Below are 17244 nucleotides of genomic sequence, written 5' to 3'. Positions count from 1 at the left end.
CTGACAACAACAACAACAAAAAAAAAAGGGGGGGAGTTGTTCCATTTTCTTACGTTGGACAGGATTTCCTCTATGCCAACTTGTGCCCATTGTCTCTTGTCCTGTCACCGGCCATCGCTTAGGAAGACCTGGTTTCCTTCTCCATTCCCTCACATCAGGTATTTATCCACATTGATTAATATCCCTTCAAGTCTTCTCTTTCCCAGGCTAAACAGTCTCAGCCTTTCTCAGACTCTCCTCATACAAAACATGTTCCAGGTCCCTTCAACATCTTGTGGCACTTCAGTGGGATCACTCCAGTAAGTCCATATCTTTTTTGTACTGGAGAGCCCAGAATTGGACACGGCACTCCAAATGCGGCCTCATCAGTGCTGAGTAGATGGATTTTAAGAAAATTAACTTGTCTTGTGTAATTTTAAAATCAATAACAAACCATGAAAAGTACCTGTCCTGATTTACAGAGACCCAAATGTTGTAACAGTCTTAAAACCTTATCTATAAAGAAAAAAAAATATTTTTGTTCAAGACATTATGAGACTGACAATTCTGGAACACTTAAAACAGTCAAGAGTTTCTTTATATACATTCTGTCCTGGCAAAAAATAACCTGGTAAGGTGATGGATATTTGTTTTAACTCAGAATAAATCAAAAAGTCTCTCCATTCTAAGAAATTAACCATTTCGATGGATTTTCAAATTACTTTCCACATCATTCTACCAAGTTTGTACTAAATCAGGCAACTCCCAGTTTCCACAACACCCTGCAGATCTCCGTATCTGTCTTGTCTTCTGATCTAGGATGCAAATAGCTAAAGGATCAAGTATGACATGTATCACATTACTGTCTCTAGCCTGAACTTAATTTTCTTTGCATCGGATGTACAGATATAGGGCTTCATCCCTGCCATTACAAATTGCTAGCAGAATAGAAATGGATCAGTTTCTGACATTCCCTGGGTTTGGGTCCCTCTGTAACCTGGCTTTATGCCAACTGATACCAAGTTTACTGCTGACTTCTGCAGACAGTCAGAGCCTTACAGACCTTTAGTACCTTAGTTATCTGGACAGGGAAGAGACAGAACCTGCACTGAAGAAAAACTGAACAATTACAGACCTGAGCTGAAAATCTCTCTCCCTTATTTTTAAATCTGAGGTCTAATTTTGAACATACGGTAGAAAGTTGAGACATTATTCTTCAGGTGCAACCATTTTATTTTCTTCAAACATGGCTCCCTTGTTTCTGCTACAAATACGCAGGCCTAAATGATTACCAGATATCCATATTAATTATTCACTTTTTAAGTGTGATGGTTTAAGAATTTGGATAACTCATCCAGCTATTAAGTACAGTACTATGTGAATCTATCCCACAGCTAAGGCTTCTTCAGAGAGGGACTCTGGTATCTTAAAGCAATTTGCACTTACTTAGCAGGATAAACTTTCCATTATTAGCTATTCCCCAAAAAACAGCTTTTCCATCAGCAGCTACCTAAAGATATGAAGTTATAAGGACTAAGGCAACTGATGTTCTACATTTGTCCAAACAATAGTTTTGCAAAAGTACCTGTAGTACGTATCTTGCTTGTGATAAAACAAAAGCAGATGCCAAAGCCCATAACGAGGTCCAAAAAATGCTGTAATGGAAGCTCTCAGGTAGCCTTGGTCATTTTCAAATACATCATCATCTACCCTGTAGAACCTCAACATGTTTTGGTACAAGCTTTTCTTTCATTTATTTATCCTTGGAAGTTCTAGAAGCTGCAGGTATGATTCACTGTATGGATAGCAATTATCTGCCTTCTCATCATCATCTTCGACAGGTATAGTAGAAGTTATTGGACTTGAACTGAAAGTGAAAAAAATATTTTAATCTGAAGTTTATCCTTGTTTTTTATCTATTGCATTTTCTTTAGGTACCTATATTGCAAACTAAAAACCACAGAAAAATCTCATTCTGATACTTGGTGGTGACTGCCGCAGACACTTAAAAACGCAATGTATCGAAAGGGCCTGAAAGCTTGCCATTTGGCTCTCACGGCAACTTCAAAAGGAAACGTTCCTAATGAGCAGCTGCAGTGGGGAGGCTGCATTTCAACACCATGAACTGAAAGGGCATAATGGCACTACCGCCAAAACCACCTAATTTACATCCCTTTGCATCAGCAAGGGCTTTAAAGGATAGTAATGTGTTTTCCTAAACAAAAGAAGCCAGAGCCAGGATAGATCTGACCTTCAAATTTGCTTCTTTGTTTTTTATGTCTCAAAATCTATTTGCCTGGTGGCTCTTTTTTTCCCCTCTAGGACTTGAGAGTGTTGTGATGAAAACCGACACATCAAGTCCTATGAAAACACGGGTAAAGGACAACATTCAGGAAAGTGGAGACGCCTGGGAGCTGTAGTTCTCTTTACAGACACACCCTCAGCCAAGTTACTTGCAGACGTTTTCCCTGTTATAGAAAGCTATTGTAGGAAGACAAACACAATTTTATTTCCTTATTGTTTTCAAACTTCTATATTTACAATTGAGCTGCTTTATTTATTTTATCTCACATTTCAGATATTTACGAGGGTACAGAATTGCGAAAACAACAAAGACACCATCTTTTCACTGCACCTGAAAAATACTGTAATGGCCCCTACTTGAATTTTTCTGATAGTTCCCTGCATAAATGCTATGATACACAATTCCAAAGACGACAGCTTCTCCCAGTCTGCTTACACAGACATTTTGTGAAGTTCATAATATCTGTCTTACTATTTGCAAGTTTTAAGTTAGAGTACAACAAAATTGTTATTGACAGATCAAATCATACTGAAGTATACTGCCCTGCAAAACCACAAAAGCCACACAAGAAAACCAACAAAAAAACCCTCTAGAATTGTGCATTCTCTATATAATCAGTATCACCAGGCACATTAAAAAAAAGAGTAAAAAGGCAGGATGGCCTTTTAAGTGAGAAAATAAAATGTGCTTTTGTCTCTCACTAAAGCTATTTTTCTGTTCCTTGCAGACTGATGGCAGCAGATGCAGTATTCCCTCCTCCTCCCCCATCAATTGGTTCTGCTTTCCTGCCAGCCAGTCAAGGCAAACCCATGGCATTACCCAAAAAAACCCCACCCCAAAACAAACCAACCAGCTAGCCCATCCCCCAAACCTCCATGCCATTCTCAATCAACAAGAAACCAATCACTTACACCCAATGGCAGAAAAGTCTACTGTTAAAATATGTTTCTGGAGATGAGGCAAGAAAAGTGAAGGCATTTTCAGTCTGGAGAGCAGCCACAATCTTAAAACACTTAAAAACTGGGTATTTATTGAATTACTATTATATTATATGTCCTAAAAAACCCACCCCAAAAAAAACCCAAACAAAAAATCAACCCACAAAAAAACCTACCCCAAAAAAATCCAACAGTCAAGTCAGGACTTTTCAAGTTCGTACATCAAGAGGATAAAGTTTATACAAAATATTCTCTATTATTTAAGAAAGCTTAGTTCTCATGATGTAAATGAAAGGACATGAGCCATCTGTTGTGTCTATAAATCAGCTTTTAAATTATACGAGAATGTTCTATCACAGGCCACAGGAATACATACAAAATGCATAATTATTCTAAAAGATGTAAAGGCATGCTTTTGTTCTGAAACTACCATGTAACTGTTACTCAGACAACAGTCTCTTCAGTGATTCTTCACTAATAAGCATCTATCTCTTTCCTCCTCTTACATGTAAGGTACTGTAAAGCTGCAATTAGGGTTGCTTTATTAGCATCATCGTAGCTGCTCCCCCTCTTTCACTGACATCTCCTTCAACATCATAGCTTCCAAAGCCCAAAGCAATAGCCCTTCTCCCCCCATCACAGACTGTGGTGACCTTAGCTGGGAAAAAAAGCTGACCCTTTTTAAAACAAGCTTTAGCAGACCAAAGCATCCTTTAGCATGGAAAGCATAACTGATGTGCTGGGTACTGCTTTTACCATAAACAGTGCTGCTTCTTTGTTCTAGCTTTTTAATATTTTATTTGGGGTTTTTTTGTGTTCTCCATTTTATGCTGATTTAACAGTCCAATTCCAGCTGTGCAGCTCCCTAGGCACTCTACACGTTCATAATTATTATTATTGGATAAACATGTATTTGAGTGGGGCACCAGATCGTATGCAGATAATTTTTCTTTGCTTACTCCCATCTATATCCCCTGAAAAAAAATGCTTTATTTTCCCCTCCCACAGCTGAGAAAGCCTGTATGAATGTGTCAGAGAGGCGATAGCTACGGAATCACATATAGTCGTCTGGCATCTTACAATGGTTGAGATCAAAAATGTATGCAGAGATGGTGATCAGAGGGCGTGGCTGAGCCAGATGCAGAACTGGCTACAGGGAAGGACTGTGCTGGAAATGGAAAGACAACCCCCCCTATCTGTTATATATATATACTCTAATAAGCAGTATTTTTTTTTTTAAATTATAATAAGGAGAAGCTATATAGTAGTACTTATGACACGGGAGAGCTGTGTATCATTAAGAATGGGTGTTGTGCTGATGTTAAACAGGTGGCTTGATTTGGCAACAGACCTGAGCACGCTGGTGGCAATGGTCCGCCATGACAGGAGCTGGAATTAAGCCACAACAAGATAGCAAACAGAGCTACAGCAGAAGCAATTGCTTAAGGAGATAAGGAATCATCAGTATGGGAATGAGGCAATGGAGGAGTTATGGTAGTTAAGGACAGCACTGAAGCAAGGGGTGAAAAGAAGCTGTGCAGTGAGGTTTGTAGTTGCAGTGATGGGAATGAGCACATTGCAAGGACACAAAAATGGGTACAGGAGCTACCCCAAGAGAGCAGGGATCCGGACAGAGAGCGAGCTTTACTAAGCAGCAGCAGCGATTGGGAAGTATGACGGAACAATGAGCTGAGAAGGGGCTGCAAGAAGTAAAGGCAAGGACAGCAGGGGCAATCAGCGTGGGTACTTTAGGCCACGATGCTTGCAAGGGGGGGCCATGTGTGGCGGTGTAAGTAGTTTGTGAGCTGTAGGACAGGACAGAGAGGAACCCTGACATAGCCAAGAGCGGGCACAGAAAGCTCTGGGGAACACTTCCCAGTGAGCGTGGAAAAAGACAGCACAGAGCCAGGGCTTTGGGGCGACGAGGCTCGCTGAAGGATGGCGAGAGGAACCGCGGCACGTCGGGGCGGAGAGCACGGTCCGGCTAGCGGAGGGGGCGGTGTCAGAACAGGCGTGGCCGTAACCGCACCCAACCAACCTGCCGCCTCCCGGGGCCAGCGGCTCGGCCCGGGGCAGCCCGCCGGGGCACCGGGCCGTTACGGACGCAGGCGACCCAGGCGGCTAACGGCCGCTCGCGCTCGGCGCCGCCCACTCCCCATTGGCCGCCACCGAACCCTCCCGTCCCCGTTCCCCCGCCCGCCGCGAGCAGGGGCGCTCGCGCCCGGCTGCCGCTCCCTTCGTGGCAGCGGCACGCGGCCCGCGCCCCTCCGCCTTTTTTATTTCATTTCGTTTGGGTTTTTTTACAGTTGCTCCAAGCCCCATCGTTAATTGCCACCGCACCTCTCCATTCGCCGCAATCGCTGCCCCGCACACGCACCGCTCGCAAGAAAGAGGGCGGCGGCGGCGGGGGGGCGGCCACCGCTGTGTAGCGCAGTGGCATCCTCAATATTCACAATGAAGCCGACGCGACAACGACAATCCACCGCCTCCCCGCGCGGCGACACCGCGAACACAGCGCACGTAGCATCCTCTCCGCTGCGCTCGCCTACCCCTCCCTCTCCCCGCCCCCCCAACTCCATTGTCTGGGATTCACCGCACACCGAGACCCCCCAGCCCGGGGGAGGTGGGCTCCCGCGGGGGGAGCGGTTCCTCCTGTCGCACCCGCGAACAGCGGCACCAGAGCGCAGAAGCAGCCGCTCGCTCACACCCTTCTCACCTATCTCCCCCCCACCTCCGCTTTCTCCTGTCAAATTCGCACAGCCCGAGCCATCTTTTCCCCTCCATCTCCCACGATAGCGAACAATGTGCACGAACCAGCCACCCCGTCACGCACACCGGGCGCGGCTGGCAGGAAAGGGGCGGGGGACGGACCCCACCATGGCCTGTCTCCCTCCCCTCAAAGCCCGGCGGCAGCGCAGCGGCGGCGGGGTCCGCCCGACCCCATTGTTCGCCTCACCGGGTCCCAGCAACACCCCACCCCACCCCAGCCCAGCCCCGGGCAGCGCCCCACCGCCCCGGCCCCGCGCGTACCTGCGGCTCCAAGCAAAAACAATGTCCAGGGCAGCACAGTGGCTAGCAGCATCGCAGCGGGCTGTAGTAAGAGGGAGCCGCTCGTGAAATAACCTTTTCCTGCCGTTCGGAAGAAACGCAGCCCGCTTCTTTTTTTGTATAGACGTATTATTTTTTTTTCCCCGCGTCTTCCTTCGCCGCTCCTCCCCGCTGCCGGCCGCGCTCCGGCTCCGTTACCGCGCGTACTCCCGCACCGCCTTCCGCCGGCTGCGCCCCGGCCGCGTTCCGCCGCCGCCGCCGCGCTGACTGACAGGCGGCCTCAGCACCGCGGCCCGAATCCCTGCGCCGCCGGCCTCGCGCGGAGGCTGGCACCACCGTGTCCTTCCACCCGCGCCCGCCTCAAATAGTACAGCGCAGCCCGCGCGCAGGGGCACCAGAGGCGCTGAGGGGCGCGCCCGGCCGCCTGCGAAACGCGGCGCGGATCCGGCTGGACGGCGGCCCCGGTGTCCCCGGTCGGCGGAGGAGCCTTCCGGGCCTCGGGCACGCTCAGCCCCGGGGCAGGGTGGCAGCCTCTTCAGAGGTAGTTGATTGCCAAAAATAAATTAATTAACTGACACGCGGGAATTTGGGAAGGGATTTCCGTGCTGGTTTGGCCGGTGCCTGCCCAAAGGTGTACCTGCAGGAAAACCGGTGGGAATCAAAGAGGGTAAGGGAGAAGACCTCAATCCCCGACGCTTCAGCTGGGCTCTTGTTCCATTTCTGCAGGAAGAGGCCAGAGCCTGCTCAGAAGCCGCAGAGCCAGGAGTTTTTACAGGCACCATTTTGCCATGGCTAAGACTTGTGGCAAAAGGCAGGAGGAACTGCAGTTGAAGAGATGCTCCGGCCCTGAAAAGACCCAGCTCTGAAGGAAGTAGGTTGCCTACTTTTTGAACCATTTCTGCTAGGCCTCCTTTCACATGGCTCCACACTGACCCCTACTCACAAAGACAGACATCAAAGCTGGTCTAACACATTACACATTTGTTTGTGTGTATATACAGAATATCTTGCCCTTCAACTTGTCTATACCAACACCCACAGCAGCAACTCTTCTTCCTTCAAGATCTGAGAGGCAGTGGGCACTGAGGCACAGTACCACAGGTAATGTACATTCAGTAGGGGCTGCACAGAAAAATGGTGAAAAGACAGTTTTGAATTAGATTTACAATCAACAAAGCCTGTCTTTTTCAGATTATCATGTCTTAACAATGCTCCTCCAGCACCTTCCCAAACTACAGGAGTTGCTAAGAGCCCTCATTACTCAAACATAGCGGTTACTCATTTTGGGATCTGTGAACAAGGGGAGAGAAAGTTCTTAGGAAAAAAAAATAAATTTAAGCATTCATTTTATTCAAGTGTAGTGTTTTCATTTCATTAGTATTAGAGAAAAGAACTTAAACTGAAGTAGACCTTTGTCATAACATGCAAAATAATTTGGCTTAGTTTGCTAATTGTAGTTGCTGTTTTAAAGTTAAATTCAAAACACCTAGAGTAGTTGTGAACACGTAAGGACTTCTGACGACACGGAGACTTTATTAGCAGAAAACTGACAAGTAGAAACCATTTAGACAGAAGATAGCTCGCATAGATAAAGAAACAATTCCCTTTCAATACAATTTGACACCAGTATTTCAACAATATTTTAATATAGTAAATCCATTCCAGTATTTTGCTGTTAGTGGTCTAAAGGATCATTCCAGGCCAGATCATATTCTTTTATTTTATCCTTTTCTGTTTGAGAAATCCCTTCCCCCTTTCCATTTTATAAAAATCCTTCTCTAAAAGAAACAACAAAATTACTTACTGCACTGTGATTGAAAACATGCCTTCTCTGCTCCTTTGGTCTGCCTAGCCCATGGCTCATATTGGATTGATTATCTGCAGAGACCAACCTTGCTCAACCACGCCATGTGCTATTTACTCCACTCCTTGCTCTCCCAGTTCACACTAATCCCTGCTACTATCCTGTAGACTTGCATTCTTGGATACTGGATGCCTCCCCATGCCCCTTAACATAAGGTCACTCATCCCAGGAAGACGCCAATATTTATTTAAAGTTTTTCAGGTCATATAGATGCTCAGCTCAGACCGTTTTGGAATAGAAAGCCAACCTCTCCCTAAGAGTATTCGGGATAAAAACCCTCAGAAGAAACAGAATCCTTTATCCTGAAAATAGTAAACCAATTTCTGGATGTGTATTAGATACTTTTCCTCTTATAATAAAAAATACACTGAATTTACAGTGATTACTACACAACTTTAGCAGATTAAATCAACTAGTGGCTGTAGAGGAGAGAGGCAGCATCTCTATCATCCATCAAACTAGAACATCTTGCAAGACTCCCACCTTGTTTCTCCATCCTTTCAACTGCTGGTTGACAAATGTAGATAAACATAGTGGCAAGCCATCTGCTTCTCCTTGAGTCTCCCCTCCTCTCTGCCATCAACTTTCTCAATGAACTTGCCCCATAAAAAGTAACCCCAAAGGATAACAAAGCATGGTTTAATGAGATGTGGTCTTCTTTTATGCCAGCTCCACCAGCTGGATTTCTGGCACTAGGGAATTCCTGAGTCTCTACCCTGAGCAGTTGGATAAACTCTTTTGCATCCAGTCAGATTAGTGCCCAATCATTTCCTACAGAGAAAAGAGACTGAGTTGTCATACTGTGATTAGTACTGTCAGAAATAGTTTGTAGAATTAGTTCTAGTTCCCAGAGGCCTTACACAAGCTTCTATTTCTTTCCATTCACAACAAAGAATATTTAGATAGACAGTTACCTTGTAAAAAATTAAGTTTATAGCATTCAAAATAAGAGATTGTGGGAGTGCATAGGTCATTATATATTGAATGAGGAAGCTATAACGCTAACTTATACGATGCAACGGTCCATTTTTATAAACTGCAACTGAGATTTTTCCATGAAATCTCAGTCATCTTCTCTACCAAAGAAGCAGCAAAACAGCAAAATACTTGCAAAACAGTAGTATTTGTATGTATTGAACTGTAGTCTTGTACAGAACATTAAACCAATTAAGGCAACTTTATTCCCCAAAAGCCGACATTGCATGAAATTGGAAGAGATATGTGAAGAGAGACTGTTACATACAACAAATAGCATGAATTATTATATACTGTGAGTAATTGTTTGTGTTAGAGATATCTACTGTATCTTTATTCCTATTAAGAAATACCTTAATCCATGACATAGTAGTATTAATTCTCAGGGTAAGTAAAGGGAGGTACTCACATGGAAGTCAGCAGTGTAAGAAACATCCCAACCCCTCTCCAACTCAGTGACAGAGCAGAATAAAGGAGAAGCAGGGGGCACTGTTTCATTTGTAGCAGACTTCCAGAAACATGGTTTCCCCCTCGCCCCTTCAAAAGATTTGACAGAGCAAAGACGACAAATGAGGAGTCTGAATTTAAGCTTCTAAGTAATTCAAAAATAAAATTGTGGATTTTATGATGAAAGTCCAATAGAGACCAGTGCCAAGTACATCCCAACCAAATGAGATGTTCTAAGTACATTACCTGAAACATTTCCCCCTTTCTTGCTGTTAACAGACATCTGTGGGCCATACCCATGCATTTCTTTTCCTTAATCTATAAAATAAAGAGGGCAAATCACACAAATCAATAATTGAAATGCAACTTTCTATTATTGACTTCATTGGATACTTTGAATAAAAGTGAACAAGAAGTTTGGATCAAATTTTCTCCAATGTTTAAAAATGGCATCTACCAAATTAATGCTACTTCTACTGTGCAAATAAGCGAACAAGCGAACTAGAGTTTTAACTATACAAGCATTTCACAGAGTAGGTGCAGCTTCAGCATCATAAAAAGATTGCTAAATAACCCTCTCTATAGCCAGCATCCCCCTTTTTCTGACATTACTGTTCACTGGTTGGTATTTGAGGCAGGATTATTACAGGATGCACTGGAAATTCTCTATGACATTAAAGCATCGCGTAGGGTCAAGAGAGGACTTCAGCTGTCAAATTAAAAAGAAAAAACATAGCAGACAGTTATGCTTTGTAGTCAGACTTTGAGAAGAAAAGTTTACAATCTAAAATTGCTACTATGGTCAAATCCCAAGATTCCAAATCTGATGCAACAGGGCAGTAATAACCATTGCTATAATGACAGATGTTGTATGTTGCTGATCACTGAAAAGCAACAAAAAGCATTTTCATGATTTAGGAAAAAAGTATTAGTATCTCCTCTTCCTCCTTTAGGCAATACAGCTTAGAAAACTAACTAACTATTACGACTCTTCTGGTGATGTAAGCCAGAAGAATGAAGATGAAGTCATCAGAATTTGAGATAAAATTACAATCCAGAAATCCAGAATCTTGCAATTAAAAACATATATGTTTTATCTCCATACCTGGAACAAACTCCGAAGTTGATCTCAGCATTTGTCCTGCTCTGGGATTTTGCTTGCTGCATCTGTGCAAATAGGTAATTGTTACCTGCACAGAGCTAAGAAAATATACACATGGCTGCTGTTAGCCTACTCATGAAAATATCCAGGGAAAGAAACTTCATGAAGATAGTCTGTCAGTCTGACTCACAATGGAAATGTCATCAACAATCTAATGGCATTCCTAGAAGTTATCTGGCAGTTACTTTTCCATGTAGTTTTGGAAATAAATCTTCCATCTTTGAAGTTAAAACGTGAAGTTTAATGTGTATGCTTCCATGTATAAAAGCATTACACTTACATTGCACAGTAAATGTCTCATTTTAATCTTTTTAATCTCTCCAGTCAACTCTAATGTTTCAATTCAGAAGAGATAAAGACGCTCAGCTGATTAGAATCACAGAAAATAAGAGGGCTTTTAAAAAGTACATCAGGATGAATTGCCTGTTCTTTTACACTCTTCCCATGGTATCACTAGTGTTTGTTTTAATTTGAAGCATTCTGATTAGCCAAGGCATTTAAAGCACATCCATCACCCAGTGCCTCTAAATAATAGCATAACCATCACAAATACCTAGCTATTTTAAAAGAACAGCTGTTCTAGTTCTACTGTTATTTATACTAATGTTAATTTGAAGACTCACTATCATATTATGTGGAGTAATACACGTATAAAATCAGTATATGCAAAATTAAAATAGAAGACACTAAAACATTAGGGTGCCTCTGGCTAAGTGTTTGGTAGCAAGCAATAAATGGTTATCTTAATTGGGAAAAATCCATCCCTTAATCTGTTTTTACTTTAAAAAGTATAAATATGCCTGACAGGAATGTTCAGGCACATATGACAGTTATGAGAGACCACACCCTATCAACATGGAGGTCCATTTCTCATTTAGACCAAAGCTAAACAGACTTTTTTCCCCCCAGAAATGGATCTAAAGCATAAATGATCAGTGGACTCCACTTAGCAACTTAATGAGGGTTCCCCCATCCTCCAACAGTAAACAAGTTATCCAAGAGACAGCATAAAAGGGTCTTTTGCAACCCTTTGCTCCTCTTCTTCCTTACCACAAGAGTAGTACCCGTTCCTTTTGGAAAAGGGCAGAGATAGCTCCTTTAAAGTCAAGGCTCCAGAAGATGAATCTTGCCATTCTTTCCATTTCTGCAGAGTAAAATTATACAAGTAGGTGACATAATAGAATAATTCAATGGGTGAAGGGGGATGCAAGTTATAAATAAACTGCAAAATCCATCTTCATCAGAGGGAGAAAGTAAAAGCATAAACAGATTTGAAAATATTGTAGTGTAAAGGAAATAAAACGTTAAAGATGCACTAATAGCCCTGCAAACAGTTTTGATGTTGTTTCATAACTGGCGCACTGTGTATATTTTCTGTATTTTGGAGAAGACCCATCTGCACTATAGCCTGAGAAGACTGCCAGTTGCTGGGGATTTTTCCCCTTAGAGGACTTAGTGCTAAGAAGCTTCGTTCTCAAAATCCCCTCCATCCAGACAGAGAGAGGGTCTTCAGCTTCCTACTAGGAGTCTTAGCTGTTCCCCTTTGTTTCTATTACTTACACCCTACTCTTAAACAGTAGTCAGGAGGCTTTGTCCTCTGCTATTCCACAGACTGTACAGTTGTATCACCAGCTAAAGAACTGCAACCACCCCTGAAGTCAAGTTCTCTGAAACAACTCAGGCGCTACTGTGCTTTAAACTTCCCTCTAGCTCAAAGGCGACTAAATAGGATTATGCTGATTGCATAAAAAAACCAACCCTCAAACACAGGTGGACAGTCACTCAAACAGAAAAAGGCAGAATTCCATTTAAAAATCAGACCAGAGCATAGTTTAAGGCAACATGCAGCATTTGCCCCTGCCTTTCAGGGTTACCTTCTGTTTCCTCAACATTTTCAGTTGAAACTGATTTAAGTTTGAACTAGATTTAAGGCATAGAAGAATAAGGTAGTAATAGAATCTCAGTCTCTGATTTTGTGTTGTCTCAGCCTGACGTTTCTCTAAAAATATTGTAGAGAGGATAGAACTATGAGGAAAGTAGTATTTCTATTTTTGCATAATGGTCTTAAGATGGTGCTGAAATGCAGTGAGAAAGAAAAGATCCTAAGAAAATTCTTGCTGTTAAGGCAGAATCATTATTCTTGAACTGAATATATCCTCTGCTTTATTACTAAGACTGGATCTAGGCTCTGGAATATATAATATCCTGTAACAACATCAGGTTGTTTCAAGGCAACTACCCAGACACATCTGGGTAGTTGCCTCATTTGGGCTGTTGAGGTTCAGCTGTAAAATCTTTTGGCACCACATTAGGATTTTAATCTTTGCCATAACAAGTCTGGTAGCATACATAGGGGCCAAAGTCACTTGTGAGAATCACTAAGTGATGCCAATGCAGCTGTTGCCCATTCAATCCAAATTATGATTTTCAAAGGTTTGTCTGATAAATCTTTCCTTGACATTTGAAGTCACTTTTTATCACTGCTGTTCCTGTACTGTAAATCTGCAATCCAAATTAATGTAATATTAAATAATCTCCTGAATGCTAAATGGTAGAATGTAGACAGGCACTTCATGCCTTTGCAGGACATTGTCTGTTATATAAAGCATTTCACAGTAATAGATGTGGCAGTTTGTATCTACATGTATAGGTAAAAGGTCTTAGGCTAGCATAAATGCTAATCAAGCCCTCAAAATAGGATTAGGGCAATGTCTTGGATGTGTGGTATTAGCTCTCTTCACAGAAGGAACTTTCATCTCTTAACAAGGTAGCTATTAGGTAACACAAATGGCTCTGTGCCTATGGTGATAACACGAGCAATACCAGATGACGTAAGATGATGCATTTCTTTTGCAGATGTCTACCATCTGCACAGCAGCAGCAGCTTTTTTTTTTGGAGAAGGGCTGTGCTCATTATGGGAAGGAAAAAAAGAGATTTCCTAACAGTCAGGATCCTCTTTGAAGATTTTGAGATCCTAGTCAGGTAGGACAATCAGGGAAGGACACTGCATTTGGCAGTCTGTTTGTCCCTACTGTATATAACTAATTTTGTTCAATCTCATGAAGATAACGTATCATTATACCTAAATTCAACTCATATTGCGTAGATTTCACTGCACTCCATCAGAAGTATTGGCAAGATAGTTTAATTCAACATCCTCCTTTCTATTATTTCATATTTCTAGTTTAGTCTCGGTGAGGACTGGTAAACCAAATTTTATATTGTCAAAGTCCTTATTATTTTAGTGGAGCGCTCAGGAGAACCAAACTCAGTAATTTTTGAAAGCGTTCAGGACAGCATACAGTCTAAATAGATAAAACAAAGTAAGTCACCTTAGCCAAACATACTGAGAAATTAGATTTAGTGATGGGCTTGCGCTTCCCTACAGGAAATTTGTGGCCAATAGGAAACTGAAAACAGATCTCCTGAGCCTCAGTTTAAACCATTAACCAAAAGGCCAATATTGAAAGCAGTAGGGTGGAATTAAATGCAAGAACAACAAAAGATTATTTCCCCTCCCCTTCATCCACTTTGCAGAAAGCTCTATTACAATAATGTGAGTAATTAAGAGGCTGACAGCAGAGCAACTGGAGTGTCATAAGGGAATGCAGACTCACTGATTTCCCTACTACACACTACCCTTTCCTGGTCTATGTGCTCACCGAATTTTGTAATAGGGATTAGTTTACAACAGTATATCTGCTGTGGTCTGATCTAGATCAAGGAGGTTTTTTTTGGTTTTAAGTATTTATTGTATCACCACTTCTAAGCATGACTACGTGTTTTCAGCAGCCTAGTAAGGACCATAAGCAATCTAGCTTATTTCTCTGCCAGTATCTGCGAGACAATTTTCCATCATCCTTTATTTTCTTACGCGAAGTGTCAAAAGTTTTATTTTCATTGATAGAACAATTGGAACAGATTAGAACAGGGTCCACATGCCATTATATTTATCTGTGAAAAGTAATTCCTGACAGGGAGCAGCAGCACAGAACCTAATAGCTGTCCTGATGGTAGCAGATCAAAAATGTATTAAAAGCTATGAAATGTCATATTTCATGTGACAATCAAATCTAAACCATGATTTTTTCATTCAAGTGTATTTAATGTTACAAAACCTTTGGAAGTATGGCATCTTGTTCTCTTTTGCCATTTTAAGTTTTGTTTCTTATTATTCCAGCTCCATATTACAAGGGATGGAAATCCTTTTCTTCTCAAAGCCAAGCTATACCGTAAAGTTGTTTTCTGAATGAAAGTCACTGCGGTTCTACAGGGCACACTCCCTTTCTATTTCCTTTTTTTTTAGCCTAAAACAGCCCCTTGGGCATCCTAACCTTCATTGGCACACGCATTATATCAGAGGAAATGACTCATAATTACACTAGCAATCAATATCTACAATGCATTTCTTTCACAGTATTACTAAGAGTCAGATATGTCCATATAATCAGGCCATTAAATATAGCCATTTGTAATGTGCTTAAGTTTGAAGACAGCATTTACTTTATAAAAGGTAAAATGGTTATGAAAGTTGTTGCACTGGGCAAGGAAATCACACTGTCAATTTTGCAAGTTCCTGTCTTATGTTTCTGACCAAGCTTCATTTCTAAAATAATCCTACCACAAAACAGGCTTCTGATCCTGAAGACAGCCAGAAGACTATGTGCCTGGGGCCAGGTTGATATTTCCTTAGCACTATTTGACTTTAAATGTACATGGGCATGCTTAAAGTATTAACAAATCAGCCATGTATTAGCAAATACCAAAGGGCCACACTTACACGATCAAAATTCCAACTAAGCCAGCGTTCTCCAGGGCTTACCTGCTTCACATAGTTCCTCTGAGTTGCTCCTTAAAGTTAACTGGAGATCTGTGTAAAATGGAAGAAATTGTTGAAGTCTACCTGAATTTACTGATACTGGCTTTCAAAATGTTGCAGTTGCATCCCTGATGTTATACTATAGAGTACTGTGGATAACACGTGACATGAATAATAGGTGCACACAGTCTTTCCAAAGATGCATCTACCTGAGCCTGCAAATGTTTAGCCAAACTCCGATTGCAAATTTCAGTGCAGTCATTCACTAATGGATGAGTGGTAGGCCCATAATAGGGATGCACAAGATGGATTTTTTTTATAGTAGCCAGTACTCCCCAAACTCTTTTGGTACAATCCAGCTATCAGTAAGCTGATTATTTTCTCTGTCTGTGTTTTCCCTGTGAGTTGGAGTAACTATATGCATAATGAGAAAATCTGAAGAATCCCCAGAAAATAGAAAATCTGTAACGTCTTACCTGGAGGAAGAAAATAACTGCCTTAATTCCATTCAGAGAAAACCCAAGGGGAATGCCAGTTGTTTCATAACACTACCGCCAGAGTCAGATCCTTGTACCATTTTGGCCAAGAAAAAAAAAATCCCAGTAATATTCGTGGCATGGTAATTTCACCCTCATTCTTTCCTTCTTGTATATTGCTGCATATTTCTTCTGTGTTATTTTTTTATTCAGATAGGAGCCTAAACTTTCCCAAAACTCTTCTTCATGGTCCTGTGCATTGTCTAAGGAATTTAGGGAGAGCTTTGCTTTATTATTCCAGACAGAGCAGCAGCCAACCCTTTCCCATTGCTAAGCAACACTCCCTATCTTGTTCAAGCAGCAGCTCCTATTTTTGCTACAGAGTAAAGATCAAAATACTCAGCAGAGGGAGTAGAATTGTTTACATTACCTTTAACATTGCATATGGAACATGCATCTTCCTTGAGAATACTTGTTGCACATTTAAACTGTAATTAATATCTTAATTCTAGAGCTCTTCTTCCTCTCACTTTTAAGTTCTGCATAACGTGTGTGAAGTTATTTACACCATTATCACAGCCTCAAGGTAGAAATATAAAAAAATCCAAAAGGTTAGAGGCTCAAAAGCATCTCTAAAGTCAGAAAGAGATTACCATTGCATTTCGTCCCTCATAGTTTATACTATACCGGATTGCTTTGGGTCAACAGTTTGCCTGGCTGTCCAGCTTGACAAGCCTCAGGAGGACTTAAATTCATCCAAGCCCTTTCCTATTTTGCCTACCACGCAAATGCTCCTGCAATAGGATGTGATATGTGCTTTTGGCACCTTTCTCATTACAGCTTCAACAGTGCACTGGGGCTAAGAAGCCACCAGTGAAGCCTTGGCATTGTTTCTGTGCTTGCTTTGTTAGCACAAAGGGAACACCGCCGACTCCTAACCCAGCCTGTCTGTCCATCCCTATAGCCTCTCTATCCACCAGCACACCTTAATAATCTGAAAACTATTGAGTCACAATGAGGAAGGATTAATCTGTCTAGAGTTTTGTCATCACAATATAGCTCACCAACTGAGGTCAAGGAGTGTTATGTTTTTGCCTTTGCTGTAGACAGTGATCCTGACTATTTCAAAACCAAGATCCATTTTAAATCCTGCATGACTCACTGAAGTACTCACTTATACTCCACAGCTGCTGCTAAGAGCAGGAGGAACAGCTGCAGCACGACTGACTT

General features: G+C 42.0%; 1 protein-coding gene and 1 long non-coding RNA gene across 15 annotated transcripts in view; both read right to left on the bottom strand.

Annotated features, from left to right (window-relative positions):
- Positions 1-6632, bottom strand: part of NCAM1 (neural cell adhesion molecule 1) — a 145110-nt gene extending 138478 nt beyond the window's left edge. For 5 of the 12 annotated variants that reach the window (XM_074561195.1, XM_074561202.1, XM_074561204.1 and 2 more), the window contains exon 1: positions 6253-6558. In XM_074561195.1, the coding sequence (XP_074417296.1) occupies positions 6253-6304 (52 nt within the window). In that variant the 5' untranslated portion in view covers positions 6305-6558. Of the gene's footprint in view, positions 1-6252 lie in introns of all 12 variants that reach the window. The other 7 variants (XM_074561198.1, XM_074561203.1, XM_074561194.1 and 4 more) reach the window with 2 other exon arrangements.
- Positions 6633-7785: 1153 nt separating this feature from the next.
- On the bottom strand, positions 7786-16340 carry LOC141732353 (uncharacterized). Of its 3 annotated transcripts, none has more exons than XR_012584075.1 (7): positions 16015-16314; positions 15542-15589; positions 11769-11862; positions 10662-10723; positions 9803-9874; positions 9519-9646; positions 7786-8905 (listed from the first exon to the last, which is right to left on the bottom strand). It is a non-coding gene; the product is annotated as an uncharacterized LOC141732353 (long non-coding RNA). The 3 variants fall into 3 exon arrangements; XR_012584073.1 differs by having other exon boundaries at positions 10662-10756; positions 16015-16305; XR_012584074.1 differs by lacking the exons at positions 7786-8905; positions 9519-9646 and having other exon boundaries at positions 9803-10265; positions 10662-10756; positions 16015-16340.
- Between the last annotated feature and the right edge of the window lie 904 nt (positions 16341-17244).

Source organism: Larus michahellis, chromosome 17, assembly GCF_964199755.1.
Source record: "Larus michahellis chromosome 17, bLarMic1.1, whole genome shotgun sequence".
Classification (NCBI taxonomy): domain Eukaryota; kingdom Metazoa; phylum Chordata; class Aves; order Charadriiformes; family Laridae; genus Larus; species Larus michahellis.
Note: the sequence above shows the minus strand (reverse complement) of the source record. Positions and strands in the feature narration are given on the sequence as shown.